The 16,822-nt window shown below is 36.6% G+C and overlaps 1 protein-coding gene across 3 annotated transcripts in view; it reads left to right on the plus strand.

The window, feature by feature from the left end:
* DYTN (dystrotelin) overlaps window positions 1–15,418 on the plus strand; it is a 410,223-nt gene extending 394,805 nt beyond the window's left edge. For all 3 annotated transcript variants that reach the window (XM_044078253.1, XM_044078254.1, XM_044078255.1), the window contains exon 16: window positions 14,890–15,418. In XM_044078253.1, coding sequence (XP_043934188.1) covers window positions 14,890–14,984 — 95 coding nt within the window. In that variant the 3' untranslated portion in view covers window positions 14,985–15,418. The remainder of the gene's footprint in view (window positions 1–14,889) is intronic.
* The last annotated feature ends 1,404 nt before the right edge of the window (window positions 15,419–16,822 follow it).

Genomic DNA, 16,822 nt, shown 5'->3' on the forward strand with positions numbered 1-16,822 from the left:
TTCTTTTTAATGGGATAAGAATGGTGCCATTGCACTATGCACTGCCATCATTGAATAATACAACATCCCATCAGGTGGTCTGTCCTCTGCAAAGGCTTTGCCATAAGTCAGGATGTCACCAAATAAAAGTCATGAGATACATATACTCTGCATCTCAACAGTGGTACAATGGAACAGCAAAATATACTGTGATTTCTTTAAAATTCCTTTCCTTGATATTATAATTTAATTTTCTCCATTTACAACTGTAGCTTGCACTTTGAATGCATTTGCTGCTGCTTAGCCTGGGCTGTAGCTGAAAAGGATCATAGGACCAGTCTATCAACCCAGTTAGCAAATGGTAAACAGGTAAAACTGGTAAATATTCCATTTTATATGAAGGGATTGTATTCTTAGGACATTTTGTTACCAGTCTCTGATGAATTTTATGGCAAGGAATAGTATAGTAGAGGGAATTTATATCCCAATAGTCAATGCAAAAAAAGTTACCATTGTTAAAAAGGAGCATGCATGTAAACATCTCATAATGTGGTGGGCACATGACCCATTGGTGAAAGGGATGTGCAAGTCTACAACAGGCTCAAGGTTGCATTTATCCTTGAAAACAACTATAACAGAGTGTGTTACATGGTGCAGACATTATATCACACTTTTTTATGAACTTGTTTTTGAAAATGTGGAGAAAAAGATGTGTGCTACAAACATCAACTGCTAATGAGACTGCAGCTATTAAAGCCCTTAGATATGCAGATTATATATATCATATTTTTTTAGCTCAAAACAGGAAAGTGTTATAGCCATCATGATAGAGAGAAGCAGTTTGGATTCAAATGCACATATCTGTAAGGATAAAAGTGAAAACATGCATTTTGTCAAAGTAGTTGCAGACAGTAATTTGTTTTAAATCCAAAGAATTTATTTTCGAAATACTGAAAATAGACTTCTCCAGCGCTTTGGCATAAGCCTTTAACAGAGTATAACAATATCAATTCTCATTTCTTTTTATATAGTAAAAACAGTACCAATAAAACAATTAAACAATTAAAAAACAATTAATTATAACAACCATTTCCAATTAAGCTCTCTATTTAACCCCTTAGGGTATAGAGTATCAAATTTTAGAATAAAAAGTGCTTCTTTCCATTGCAATTTGTTTTTTAAACATACAACTTTTTCACAATTCACTTTTTCCAAAACTGTGCCTATTAATTTACTTCCATCACTATTATGATACTTTTTAAAATGTAAGCCCAATGGGCTTTCCACTTTTTCATTTCTAATATTTCTCAAATGTTCTAAAAATCTAACATGAAGATTTCATTTAGATTCTCCTATATAAAATAAATTGCACTCACATTTAAGCACATAAGCAATGCTGGAGAAGTCTATTTTGAGTATTTCGAAAATAAATTCTTTGGATTTATTGGTTGAGTCATTCTTTGCATATCAGCTTCTTGTGTGGTGAGTAATTTGTTTTAAGTAGAATGCAGCACTTTAGTTTGGAGGCTTAACAGGCAAATAATGAATAATGTGAAAATTATATTTAAGAAAAAAACTATCAACTGGATAAGATAGGATATTTATGATAGCAAGAGTTTGTATTTTTAAGACATTTATTTTTCCCATGTATATATTGCACACATTTGTTTGTTGCCAGCAGAGCTGATGACAAAGTTGAACAGCACTGGTTACAGCTGCTTTGGAATTCTAAGCTTCATCCAGGAAAATGGGTTAAAGTGTTGTGTGACAGGGTAGCAGTTGGACAGGTAATGGTTGTTTCTTACTATGCTGTTATTGGTTTGTGGTAGAAAGAGTCTCAGAGGACTGGCTGGAAATGACGAAAGGGATTACTGTCACATTAAGTCCCACATGCCTTTCCTAATCAATGTGTATCCTAAAATGTGAAGTTACCATTTATATTGTTCACCATCAAACACCATCTGGTACATAAAGAGTACTGCAAAAGAAAAACTGATAGGTCTGATTTATTTCATTTGATTAAAATGAGTCAACATGAAAAGCCCTCAAAAGAAAAGTTAACACTGGTTTCATTCTACACCTTTGACCCTTACAGTAATATTGACAGTGCTACTAAAAGATAACACTGCCATCATCATCGTCATCATCATCATCGTCACCATCATCGTCATCATCATCATCATCGTCATCATCATCATCATCATCATCATCATCTACCTTTCTTTTCCAATTTACTACATGGGGTCTGGGTGCCATTTCAACTGTAGCTGTCTCTCCCAATTCAGTGCTACTCTCCTAATGTCTTTAACACATAGGTGCCAGAAGCTGTTGAAGACTGGGGGAGTAGAGGGTGAGAGGGGCACTTAGTGATCTAAAAAGGGCAGTTTTTATAACTATTTACTACCACAACATAGGTTCACTAACTTCACTTAGAGGACATTTTAAACATAGCCATTTCCTCTTTGGTGCTTGAATTAACATTTTCTGATTGGTCTTACCTATCCCATGGCTGATAATTGTATATTAGCCCTGTGAGAATAACTGTGATCATACCATAGATAATTTGAGGAGACCCATGTAAGGGATGCAGCATTTAGGAACTGCTTCTATCCATTAGTGGCATGAGGGGCAGTCCTGAAGTACATTTTCTATTACCCATCTTTAGATCCAAGTTGCATTTGAATTTGGACAGATGAGCTTTGTTTTATTTTTATGGATGGTCTGTTCTGGAACAGTGGTAGCCTCTGTGATACATATCCATCTCTCCACAACATTAAGTTTAGATAACTGGACTGAGTATTTACCAGATATGTCACCTCTAAGCACTCTGTAGGATACTGAGTATAGTAATAAATCTTTTGAAGGGGTCCATGCAAGGCCTATTGTTTAGGACTTGTATCCTTTCAGTAAGGTATCACTGAAGGTATTCCAATTGTTTCATGGGGCTGAACAGATACATGCCAAAGTGAGCATTATACAAAATGATTGACCTAATGAGAGCTTTGTAAAGGGAGACAACAACATCTCCAGATCTAGTCACAATCTGTTTATAAGCTGTGCAATATAGAAAGGCTTTCTTATAACTCTGGACACATGTTGGTCAAATGTTAGGCCACTGTACACACAAGTTCCCAAATGCCTAACAATTGGGTCTGTTCTCAGAGGACATTGTCATAATTTTGACACCAGTTATTATTTGGGACAAACCTTCCTGTATGATGGTTAAATCATTTGGGGATTCAATAACTGCTTCTAGCTTGCAGTCATCTCAAACTTAGCTGACCAAAGCCCTTTGGTATTTCCTTTTACTTTTGATATGTATATGGCAAACAGAAAAAGTCTCAGCACCAAACCCTGGGGGACTCCATTGGTGACTGATCTCTTCGCCTGTTTTGATCTCTTGCATCCTGTGAGCAAGTTGGCAATCCAGCTAGTGATGCAAGTGTTTGCTCCTACATGATTCATCTTTTGTACTACACCTGAGTAGGGGAGTGTGTCAAAAGGTTTGGCCAGGTCAAGGTAATGTGGTGTGAACTGTTTTACCTTCATCCATTGCTTTGGTACAAAGAGTAAAGCTTAATATTTGCCCATAATTTTGAGCCTTTCACACTTTCCTCTGGGCAGTTTTCAAAGACATTTCTAGGTCCATGCATACATGTATGCATTCTTTGAGTCACCTTCCTGATTGTATTCAATTATATTCCTTGTATAATACAGCACCACTTGTTAGAATGTGTTTTAAATTTGTAGTTTTGAACAGTCTTCTAGTAAGCAATGAAACAAAATGTATGAACCAATAATGACAAAACTACCCATTTCAGAAAATTTCAACCATAAAAGGCCACTCAAACTTCTGTCATTACAATCCACCAATATCAGTAAATATACAAAATCTCTGCAGAAGTAAGTCATCTAAATAATTCAACATTAAATGGATTTCTAACTAATGAACATGTTGCTGCTAGGAAAAAAAATATATATTTTATTGTTTCATTTACAAATAAAGTGGCTGTTGACCTTGATAATAAATTGCCTATGTTATATTAAAAATGATAAACTAGTAATATTGCAATAGGGAATGGATGGCAAACTGATGACAGGTTCATAGTTAATAGGTAACTCCTCCAAAGAAGGGCATTCACAGGACTGCAGCATCCACTCCCTTTAAAGTGCAACACAGTACAGTATCAGCAATCCAGCTACATACTCTGAGAGTAGAACCCATAGCCTTCTGCATCAAAAGTAAGGCTACTACCTGTTGTGCTACTAAATGCAAACAGTTTTGGAATACGCAGCACTAAACTTCTCTTCCCCTGAATCTCTCAGCTCCTTGAAAATTTTTTATTTAACATTTGCTTGCTAGGAAAGTCTGACATGGAACAAAGCAAATTTTCAGCAGAGGCCAAGGGAGAAATGCTCCAGATGCATGTCTTTGTAACATGGGAGGAAACCAGAGCACCTAGAGGAAACCCACACAAACACAGGGAGGACATACAGACTCTACACAGAAGGCATCCCAGCCAAGAACAAACCAGAGAACCTCTTACGGTGAGACAACAACACTACCACTGCACCATTCACCTGACGCAACTAAATCTTTCAATTTCACAGCAGAAGAAATCTGGAAAAAGCCAAAATTTATTTTGGGAGGGGGGGCAAAAGCCCAAACCCAGGGACACGTTTTAAATACTGCTTGTATAATCTTAGAAAGTTGCTGAAATAGTGTTGTGTGTTACCAATGTGTTTCCAAAAAAAGATGGGAAGACTGAAACTTAAAGGGTCATCATTATTTAGTGAATTCCATTATCACTTATTTGCCACAAAGCCACAAATTTTAAGAGGAAGAGACCAATGTATGTGAAAATCTAGACAGCTGAGAGCTATGGACTCTGTGGTAATGTGGGTAGAGAATGCAGGCCCTTGTACCTAAGGCCCGGGGCTAGTCATAAGTAATGGGGGTATTTTACACATCCACACACCATCTACCTTCATCCACACACACAGGGCCAACATCTACCTTCATCCTGTATAAAGCTTTAGTTTTCAAGTAATGCCTTCTCACACACACACACACACACACACACACACACACACACACACACACACGCACACACGCACACACGCACACACGCACACACACACACACACACACACACACACACACACACACACACACACACACACACACACACACACACACAGACACACACACACACACACACACACACACAAACACACGCACACACACTAAAGCTTTAGCTTTCAAGTTTCATGGCCATCATCTACCTTCATTTCGCAGTTATATAGCTCTTTATTTTTTTATCAAACTAGGTGTACTAACCCAAGAGCTTTATCAAAGCATAACAGAAGTCAGAAGTAGGAAGCAAACATACAGTTAGTCTAAGCATTCTATAAACTATGCAGAAATGAATAATCAATACTACACAGTACTGCTAAATTATATGCAGTCTCATCAATATAAACAGCAGCAGTGTTAGAGTGCTAGAGCTAATCATAGCATAAGTGGTCAGTTGCCCTTGCCTGTTTTATATGTTATCAAGCAATCTCACAAATTACCTGTATCAACCATACTCAATATCTTATTTAAAACTATTATGAAACATTATAAATCAAGTTATTTTTAGAAAGTAAGTTGTTTACTCCATAACTATATCAGGTGCTTTTTCTGTGAGAAAGATCAAGAACTTGAAAGATGCAAACATATTTTTGCACTCTATTAAGCAAGTCAAGTATTTCAAAAAAAGTACAGTTGTGGATACCTTAACTTCTCTACTTGAGATTTCTGGGCAAAGCTAAATATAATGAGTAACAAAGGCTCAGAATAAGGGACATTTTTAAATATTTCTGTATTTTACTTAAACAAGTTAATAGAATAAAAGTTTTGCATCAGCATGCACTTTCACCTAAAGTAAAATGAAGCACCAGCTAATCACTTAAAGTAAACAAGGGAGCACCAGCTAATCACCTAAAGTAAACAATTGAGCACCAGCTAATCACCTAAAGTAAACAACAGAGCACCAGCTAATCCCCTAAAGTAAACAATGGAGTACCAGCTAATCACCTAAAGTAAACAATGGAGCACCAGCTAATCACCTAAAATAAACAATGGAGCACCAGCTAATCACCTAAAGTAAAACAGAGCACCAGCTAATCACCTAAAATAAACAACAGAGCGCTTCAGTAAATAAATGACTTAAACGGAGCCTTAAGCTCACCCGTGGGTTGTCTTAAGTAAACAGAGCATCCTTCCTGTGGGTGTTGAGTGTTAATACACTGGAGCAGCTTCAGTAAATGGAGCCTTTGTGTTGAGTCTGGCAGCAATGATGTGATCAGGTGCACTTTGTGTTTAAATTCAATGCATGCATGCATCCTCCATGTCGTTACAGCTGTATGGGGGGATGCTCCATCCCCCTCGTCCTATGGATCCAGTGCCTATGCTTTGACAGTCAAGCTTGACTGCTGCAGGTCTAATTTCAAGCAATCCATCCATCAATATTTTTGTTGGATGCCCTTGTTATATATTGCCTTCTTTTTGTCTGTTCCAAATCTTCTTCACCAGACTGTCTTCTGCTTTCCTGCATATGTGCCTGAAACACTGCATACCTGTCTACTGTCCAGATTTTGACGTAAAGTCCAGATTTTTACCTCATATATTTTTTTATTTTTTTCCTCATAAAGTGTGTGGTTTTCTGGCAAATCACTGTGGACTGAAGTCATGAAATACATTTGAGTTTCAGACTTCATATCCCTCACAAAAATGTATGTAACACAAATCCTGTTATTCTAGCAGTGGTCAATAATTAAAATCTGTGCCTGTTTTTGGGCCTTTGTCCCCCCATTTCAGGCCTTGTCCAGATTTCTTGCATTAAGAGGTTGAGAAGTATGAACCACTGTAAAGTGTTCCCTTTGACCTTCTTTGCAATTGAAAGCAACTTGGGCTTCTGCTCTAGTGTCATAATTTCTTCATCTGTTCTACAGTGTGCATCTTTCTGCTTATCACCATTACCTTTAGGTTCCTCAACTGCTCTGCCTTCAGTACACAAGTTTCTGTATATACCGCAGTACTGGTCACACCACTGTTTTGTACACCTTACTTTTCAGCTTCTTTGGCATTCTTACATCATACACCACCTCAGCACTTGGTGTCACTTGGCTGCAGTCAACAGAGTCCCAGAAAAAAAATTCTTTATAATAGGTTAGGCCCTTGAATTTAATAAATGTACTTAATTTCCCATGTGAGTATCAGGAAGTGAATCTGGGAAATTCGTAATGATCTAACCTGCCTATTTACATAAATGTTACATCTCATTCTCAAATTAGTTTTTTTTATTCTATATTCTTGTATGTGGGTACCAGTCTGCAAAAAACGGGTGGATGGAGCATTGGTGAGTGGGGTTTGCTACTTTATATCGGGGTGCATGTTAATGTTAACTATCATTAATACCAGATCTGGTCTTTTTTGACTATTTTAGGTATGATTTTCATTTAGGTATGATTTTCATTCAGGCATGCTCAGTGCATGCCAGAGTTATAGCTAATTAACAATTTTCATTGCATAATAAATAAAATAAATTTTGCAATATTAAGTGATCAGTAGCACCTTAAACAGTTTTTATGAATACTGAGGTGAGTTATAGCCTTTACATTCAGGCTTGAGCAGTTGTTAACTATTCAAAAATTTACAGTGCTGTAAATATCAGTCTGAGCAATCGTATGCCTTTGTGTTCTGTAAGGCAAGAATTTCATAAATTCAACTTAATGCTTACTACTGTCAGTATCACAATTGTTGCTGATTATATTAGGTTATATGAAGTTAAAAGAAAAATAACATGGGAAAAATTAGAAAAATGGCTGTAATCCAGAGTGAAAACTGTGCTGCATTGTGCTACTAAATCATATTAATTTGATAAAATCAGCTATAAATCACCATCCTTTCTCTACCATCTTAAATATTTTCATCTCCTGTGTTCTTGAATGCTGCATCTTTGATGTATGAATTAGAAACTTTTCAGCTGTTTTCCCCTTAAAGCTTCATTCACTAAAACATGTTTGAGAGTTTTGTATGTGTTCAAATTAGGTCGCATCTAGAGAAATACGAGTTGCTTACTGGGACACAGCATGGACTCAATCATAGCACAGAGACAGCCATTTTGATGTTCATGCATACTGTGCATTAGAAATTTGGCCTGCAAATTAAATTCAGCTTCTCTACCTCTGAACATCTGATTACATGAATCATGAGGCGACTCAAGCTGGAGTGGGCAGGCCAGTATTAATGAGCTTGTGACAGATAAAATAAAAGAATGAAAACTGTACAAAACTGGATAGCCTGCATTCATCAGTTACTGTAGGTGTAATCAGCGTATTTTCCCAGGGTTCCATTTTGAAGCCACAGTTCTCCACACCACCCATAAATGGCCTTGCATTAGTAATAATAAAATAAAACAGACCATCTCTTAATTATAATTACTTTGTTATGCTGAATAGCCCATCTAGGAGGAAGACCACCGTGAGACACCTGGAAAAATATTTTAAGTCTATAGAATTATTACTGCAAAATCATGGCCTTAGCACTCAACATCTTCAAAACAATTGCAGACTTTTCAGAATATTCTAAAATAATTGTAATTGATTCAAATTATTCTATATTAGAACAAGTTGCTAGCATCAGTTACTTAGCAGTTACCACTGCCTCATCAAACTTTAATTTCAAAGAACGCATAAACGTGCTCATTAAGTAGATTTATGGAAAATTACAACTTCAGTGAGCTAAAATATTTTTTCTGACAATATTTAAAAAATATATCTGTCATTACTACTAATTCCATTTGAATGGATAAGGCTTTCAGATTCCTAGTTTCTTTAACACAGAGGTCTAGATACAACTTCTCAATGTTTTAATACCTCCAAAGGTTTCTGTGGTAACCTTATGAAATTTGTGACATTCTATATAACAAACTTCAAGATATAATACAAAAAGGCTGTAAAACTCTCCCAAATTTGAAAAAGCCATTAAATTTCAAGATATGTTGGTAATCAACTGTGTTGTGATAAACTATACAGCATATTATCAGAGAACTGCTTAAAATGCTTGTTAGAAATTGTGCTCCCTTCTGTTCCTGTCCAAGAAAGATGTGCCAGTTCTAAGCATGTTTTCTATATAAGAATACACATATCATGGTAAGTGTACAAAGCATGCTTTATGTATAAGAATACATGTAAAGGTATAATGCATGTTTTCTGTATAAGAATACATGTATTATGCTAAGCATGTTTTCTGTATAAGACTACATGTAACATTACAATGCATGTTTTCTGTATAAGAATATATGTACCGTGCGTGCACTGATAATATACACAATTTTAACCAACTGCACCAGAACACTATATTGCTGTATGCAGTTTTACCAATTAAAGCCACGACGGTGCAGCGGTTAGCGTTGTCGCCTAACAGCAAGAGGTTCTCCCATTCGATTCTTGGCTGGAGCACCTTCTGTGTGGAGTCTGCATGTCCACCTCGCAGTCAAGTGAAGTTAAAGACATGCAGGTAGGTGTGAGCGTGAATGGGCATGCCTTCGTGGAAGGTTGGGCGTCAGGCTGGCAACTCAGCACCGTAAAATCCACTGCCAATAATGAGTGGACTGGAGTTCTGCTGTGGCAACCCCTAACTGAGAAAAGCTGAAAGACTTTAATAAACCATTGCATGGCATAATATTGTTTTCCATTCTTTAGGTGTGTTTTATCACTGACTTATTAAACATTTATTGTGTAGCAGACTAACTGATGTGGCTTATAGTCATTACTTAGTATGACCAAACATGAATTATCAGTGTTTTTTCTGAGAGAAATCCAAGGACTTACGTAATTTTTAAATGATGGACATGGTTAAAATAACATTATTTGTGCAGATTCCAGACTGTGCTTAAAAAGCTGAGTTATCAAACTGCATTACTGCTTTACCCAATTCTATTGTTACTCTTGGAGTTGATGCTAATAATACAAAATAACTTGATGAAATGGTTGAGGGTAATTAGTTTCTACAGTTATTAATAACTGATTTTGTACTAACTGATTTTAAGATGACATCTTTAACCCTATCTTTGCTTATATTTAAATATATACTTGCAAAAAAGAAATTACACTGTGCATGTATCATTATGCAGCCTAGATTAACTGTGGGCATGACATGAGTTCATGTCAGAATCTTCATATGTAGGGTATACATTTTTATGAGCTTGGAACATAGTAGCAAGCTCTGTTATCCTTTCCAGGCAGTATGCTCAAACAGAAGTCATGCTGAGGTCCTTATCATTTAGTCTTGAAAAAGCAATAAACTTCACCCCTGTAGACTAATCATGTCAATTTTATTTGGTGACCTGGGCAAGTGTGTTGGTCTAAAGATTCTTGCAAGCCATGACCCAAAGCACAGGCAGTATAGAAATAAGTTCTTGATACTGTAATGAATGCTTTCAATACACATTTGGCTTTGCAGTGCAGAAAGATAAAGCTCCAAATATGAGTTAGATGAGCCAAATACAAACAGCAGCTCGTAAGTGTAATTACCACACAGAGAGATGGGAGTAAGTGGCAGAATTAGCTCACCCTTTCTGGGGAAGACAGTGCTGTTTCACTGTCGGCTGATGTAATACAGGCTTGCATGGCAGTGCATGATTGTAAGGACAATGTGTTTTAATTCTAACTCATCGATGGTAATTCTTAGGATGTGTCAACATGGGGATACAAACATCAGGTGGATTAGACTGGCTTCCTTGTGATGATGTAGTGGGGTTAGAGAAAAGAAAAATGCTGCCATAGCCTGCATCAGTAAAAATGTCAGCCAGTAATTACAGGAAGCACCTGCCATATTCCGAGCAATAACTTCAGCAAGGGATAGGGGAATGGAATGCAAAGTGAAGGTGCACAGGGTGAAACTGAGTACAGATAAGACAGCTGTATCTACAGGAAATGGGGAAATCATAAGATGTTGAGAACTGAAGTCAAAGGGGAAAATAGTGCAGTAGGTTAACAGGTTCAAGTATATAGGTGGGTTGGTTGAAGTGAAAGAATGTCTGAATGAGAAGGTTATGATGAGAATCAGAGGGGCTGCAGAAAGCAGACATAGAGTGGCAGAGATTGTGTATGAGAGAAGAATGCCAAAGATGCTGAAAAGTAAGCTGTACAAGACCGTGGTGTGACCAGTACTACTGTATGGTACAGAAACCTGGGCAGTACAGGCAGAGCAGCTGAGGACGCTAGAGGTCATAAAAATAAAGTGCCTGAGACAGGTGGTAGGATGCGCACTGTGGAACAGACAAAGAAATGAGGACATCAGAGCAGAAGCCAAAGCAGCTCCAGTTACAGAAAAAGTCAGAGAACAGATAACAGTCATTTTGGTACATGTGCAGAAATTGGAAGACAATCTGGTGAAGAAAATTTGGGAAAGGCAGAAAGGAGGCAAGAAGAAACAAGGGCATCCAGCGAAAAGGTAGCTGGATTATGTGAGAGAAGACCTGCTACAATTAGGCATGAGTATCGAAGAAGGCAGGAGAGTGGCATTCAGTAGAGAGAGAGAGAGAGAATGATAGTTAACACAAAACCCCGACCCCATACAGAAACTGGGAAAAAGGGGCTGACTGATCAATGATTAATGGATGCGGATGCTATTGATGATATTGATGATGATGACAATGATGATGATCTGCCAGCTGGAATAGAAGGATGTATCACCCTTTGGTTCTCAGTTTGAGGAAGTAAGTCAGACTCACTCAACTAGTGGAACAGAACCAGATTAGACTCCAAGGCTTTGTATGGTTCCCAGTCAAAGGGGCTAGCTGGACACGTCCAGGCATGATGGGGAGTGCTCACTTACATGGTGATGTTAGAAGATGAAGGAGTGCAGGCTAAAGTACTATCATGGCTGCCTGGATGATGGCCTCCTCTGGGCAGCTGTTGCTTTTATCCTGGATGAAATTCCTGGCAAAAGATATGAATGCCAAAGTTTGACTGGGAAATGTTTGATGACTGGCAGACACGGGAATAAAAATTACCCAAGCAAAAAAAAAAAAAAATTACACTACCTGAATGTAAACATGAATAGAGTGATGCAGACATAAATAAACCATACAATGTTATAAAGATGAGCGAGGTTCATATATATCATTGCATACAAATAATTAGATGTGAGAAAACAAAACAGCATAAACTACGTTAAAATAGAGAGAGGTAGTCTCGTTTAGAATAACTTCATAACAGCAATACATGGAAGGTACTATGTGAACAAAAATGTAGATAAATAAATAATATAGCATGAGAGAATTAAGATGTTATTAATCAAAATAAAAACTACACTGATCTTGTAAAGGTACTTTTTAGATCACTTTTTGCTCCTTTGTTCTTCCAGACATTGGAGTCACTACTTACTAATTTAGTATCAAGGTATGCATTTTAGTGTATCTTGGTACCTAATTTGCAAAATTTGAACAGTTACTCTTCTTTGTTCATGACAAAGCATTAGGCTGTATATTTCCTAGCTTTGCTAATATAACTACTTCATTACACAGGCACAAACTGGTGATGATGTGCTATTGCTATAGAGACTGAAAGCTGCAGCATTATGTTTTTAGGGACATACTGCTGCCATATTCTAGACTTCATATCTTATTCTAAGTAACATTTTACAGGCCTGCAGAACATCAAAGGCAAAGAGCAAGAAGGTTTCTATTAAGAAATTCATTGCTAGTCACACATAATGATCAGTTCAAAACATAGAGTATAAAGCCTATAACTTGGCTAAATGTAGTAGTCAAAATAATAAAAAAAAACTAACCATGCCAAATCAATTTTTGTTTTGATTGGAATACTTATTGTTGCCTATTTTAATGATATTACATTTAAAAAAACTAATTCTGTGCAGATAAAAATGAAAGCAAATGGCACATCATTTTTATTATTATGATTTTTTTATTTTTGAGGGTTTTTCTAAAGTTAATAAATAGGACTCTATTAAAATAAAATCCATATGTGCTGGTTGGTAATTTTCATGCCAAACAAGCATTAGTGATTGTCTTTTTCAGTGGTGAGTACACCTTATATATGCAAAAAAATTAAAATATTGAACACAGTATCCAACTGAAAATGACATAATAGAGTACAGTTCTGTTGTGTAAAATGTGTTATTTATTTACTAGTTATGTGAAAGAGCATGTGAAATACATGTAGCATCTGAGCACCATGATTTCACCTGTTTTTCCACTGACACTGTATTCTGCAATATAATTCACTACCCAGAGATTGGCTTTGCAATTCAATGCTAATGGTAAGATGCCAATGTTTACTGTGCTCATAACTAGCATATCTGAGTGTGAACAAGCAATCGAACAACACGTACCATATGAGCTGGTCAGTACAGCTACTTCTTGTGTTTAAAAGGAATTATGCTACACTTGATCTGTACAAAACCAGTATTTGGGAATTACTAGATTCCACTATGAGTTTACAACCTATATAATGCAATAGTGGCATTAAACAGTGCTAAAACATGAGCAAATAATAATAGTTAAGTATAGCAGTTATTGTTACATTAAGCAGTAGGTCATAGATGCAGAAACAAACAGGAACTATGGTGACATTTCTGAACAAGCCCATTAGTATGGAGTGGTAAGTCTTATATGTGATACTGGAAATGTGAGTAGACCTGGCATTTTATGTTACAGAGGCACAACTGGGGAAGTATTAGGGGATTAATAGCCAATACTTGTTGTTTGGTTGAAGGGGTTTGGAGTATGTCACTGTTCAATTCCCCTAGTAGTGGCAGAGGGCCAGACAAGGAGCTATTTGTTATGGAAAGTGACAGATTCCATCATTAATTTCTCGATGGTATCATAGGCATATGGCGCCCCTACCTTTGTGGTTAATAAACAATAAAACCCAACAGTAGTAATTTCCTCACAACAACAGAGATAATTTGCATCCCTAACCTTTTTCTTAAGGTATAGCATAAAACATAAACAAAAGCCATTTGCCTGCTGCAGTATGGTAATACAGAACCCGTCATTAACCTGCCCCCCATCTGGGGAGGAATAGTTTATAGGAGGGGGAATAAACAGGCAAATGCTGGGCACCAATACAGGTTGAAACTAGCGGTCACTGCTACCGGAGATCAGTCATTCACAGTCCTGAATGGCTAATATCTGTTCTACAGGCACACAGATTGGGCCTAGAGACTGACCCAGTTTTCTAAAGGAACTGAGTAATATATCATAACATAATGTAAACCGCAGAATCTAGGAACAGTGTTTACAGATGAGTATGATGATAATATCCCTAAACTAAAGACAGTGCATTTGTTCTACACAATTGTGAAATGCCAAATTAGAAAAGTTTAATTTTGAAACTACTACTCAAAACATGTTGGCTCTAGACTGATACCTTGAATGTGTTTCATAGTTTTCTTTATATTGTTTACATTTTATTTCACTGACTGTTCATAAAGTGCAGTTATGGAAGCTGTTAAATTTAGAGCCTAAAGTATTAAGTAATGGAAATGTATATAGCTTCCTGTCTTTATAATCTCTGTATACTTGAATATGGTATTTAGTATATATTTTTAGATCATTTCATTCTTGTCTAAAAACATTTGATGTGGTGTTGCAAGCATGAATTTCATCTGAAAAAACATTAGTGCTTCTGAAGATTCTTATATGGGTTTAAATTTAAACAGAGAAATATCTATAATGTCTCATTTTTCAAAGTGTGTCATGTTATATCATTAGTTTAAAGACAACCTGAAATTAAAATGTCAACTAAAATTTTCTAGTTGCAGAATAAATCCCTTTAATATATCAGACAGATCAAAGTGTATTGTTATCAGCTTCTTTTTCTGTCTTCTAGGTCCCTCTTCAGCTCTGAAGCAGGATTTGTTGTCAGTGGCTAGTCATCTTGAAAAATCCTTTTCTCATCTTGTCAACCAAGTTGCAAGCCAGTAACACATTGCAATGGAAGTCAACAAGACTGGCCTCTACTCCATATCTAAATCGGATTTTGTGCTATATGTGTTAGATCTGCTACAATTTAGCTGTACAGATAGCATAATAATTTCTTATAAAAATGTAGAACATTCAACTATGATCACCGATACCTGATCTCTATATGTGTTAGTACATTACTTTTTGTATTTGAAGTTTAGGAAACAAAAGTCTTTGATGTAAGTAAATTAGTACATGAGGTGCGATAAAAGCAGTGCAGGAGGGTTTCAGAACTCTAAAGAAGAAGACTAAGTTTAGTGAAATATATGGAATTTGTGATTTTTGTCATCGATGTGTATGTGACATTGTCCATAATGTATATGATGAGATACACTATTTTTTAGAAACTTTTCAAGATTCACAACTAATTGGCAATAAAGTGCATTATTTCCTTACCATGAACCATCCAGAGATTCTTCAGTATCCCTAACCCCCAAAAAACTATAAAGGACCCATTTAGAGCCCCGTGGTAGCCAGCAGCGGGACATCATTGAACCAACATCTATTTATTTGGCGGTCATTATCAAACCCTTAATAGACTGTACTAAGTCTTTTGTCATAGACATCATAGAATTTTTACAAAAAATCATTGACATTAACACCTCTGAAGAAAGCATTGTAGCTACTATTGATGTTTAAATTCAATATATATATTCTACTCCACCAATATTGCTTTAAAGCAGTGAAGGTACTGAAGAGAATGACATAGACCCTACAAGAAGAAGAAGCTGAATTATCCATGAGGTTAATAAATGCAGTCCTGGCTAACAACTTCTTTAAATTCAATGGCCTATTTTATAAACAGACCACAGGCATCACTATACAGGCAGCCATGGGCCCAGCGTAGCCAGTGTAGCCTTAGGGAAATGGGAGAAAGAAACAGTCTACACCTCTGAATGTTAGCTATGTCTCATAATAACTCCATTTTTTATATGAAATATTCATTGTTTGGAATGAAAAAGAAGAAAAATCTCAAGGAATTGTTCAAATACATAGGCAACTCCACCAGTTTCCTCAAATTTAAAAACAGCCATAGTCAAGAGAAAGTTAATTTTCTCAACCTAGCCATCTGGAAAACCAATAGAAATGGCGCCCTTGCCAACAACTTCTTCTGAAAACCTATAGGGATTAACATGTTATTGCATGCTATAAGCATGCACTCTCTGATCACAAAAAGAAATGTTAAAGTCCCATGGAATGCCGACTGCCAGAGCATTAAAGAGAATGAGGGACTTCAGTACCAACAACCTCCCAAAGAATTGTTTTGTGAGGGGGGTGCCAGGGGAAAATGCTCCAAAACATGTTAGGGCCCATTTTTACCCTTAAACTGAAGACCAATCCATTCCTGAGTCACCCAATATACTGAAATTCGCCTTTGGGAATCTATAGTCTGACCCCAAAAGTGAAATCCATAAATGCAGTATGTCCATCACCTTTGATCAAGTCTATTATCTAGCAATCAAGAAAATCAGGAGAAATAACTGGCTTTTCAATGAAAATAACAAGCTGATCATGAAAGTACTAGAACTGGGGTCTAGTTTTGTTTTTTTAAAAGGGCAATGATATCAAGGACTATTTTGTGTCCAAACAGCAGATACCAATGTAAAACACAGAAGCAGTTTCTGTGGGTATATGAGCAACTTACAACATTTCAGCTGCTTCAACTTTGGGAAGATAGTTCTTTAGAAAATAGAAGCCTGATTGGCACATGGACATGGTAGTATGTGGGGCAAAATGCACAAACGTCCTGCCTTTATGTCAGAAAGACTGTCAAAAAAGTAAAAGACATTATCTAACAC

Source organism: Protopterus annectens, chromosome 7.part0, assembly GCF_019279795.1.
Source record: "Protopterus annectens isolate FY-2018-M chromosome 7.part0, PAN1.0, whole genome shotgun sequence".
Classification (NCBI taxonomy): domain Eukaryota; kingdom Metazoa; phylum Chordata; order Ceratodontiformes; family Protopteridae; genus Protopterus; species Protopterus annectens.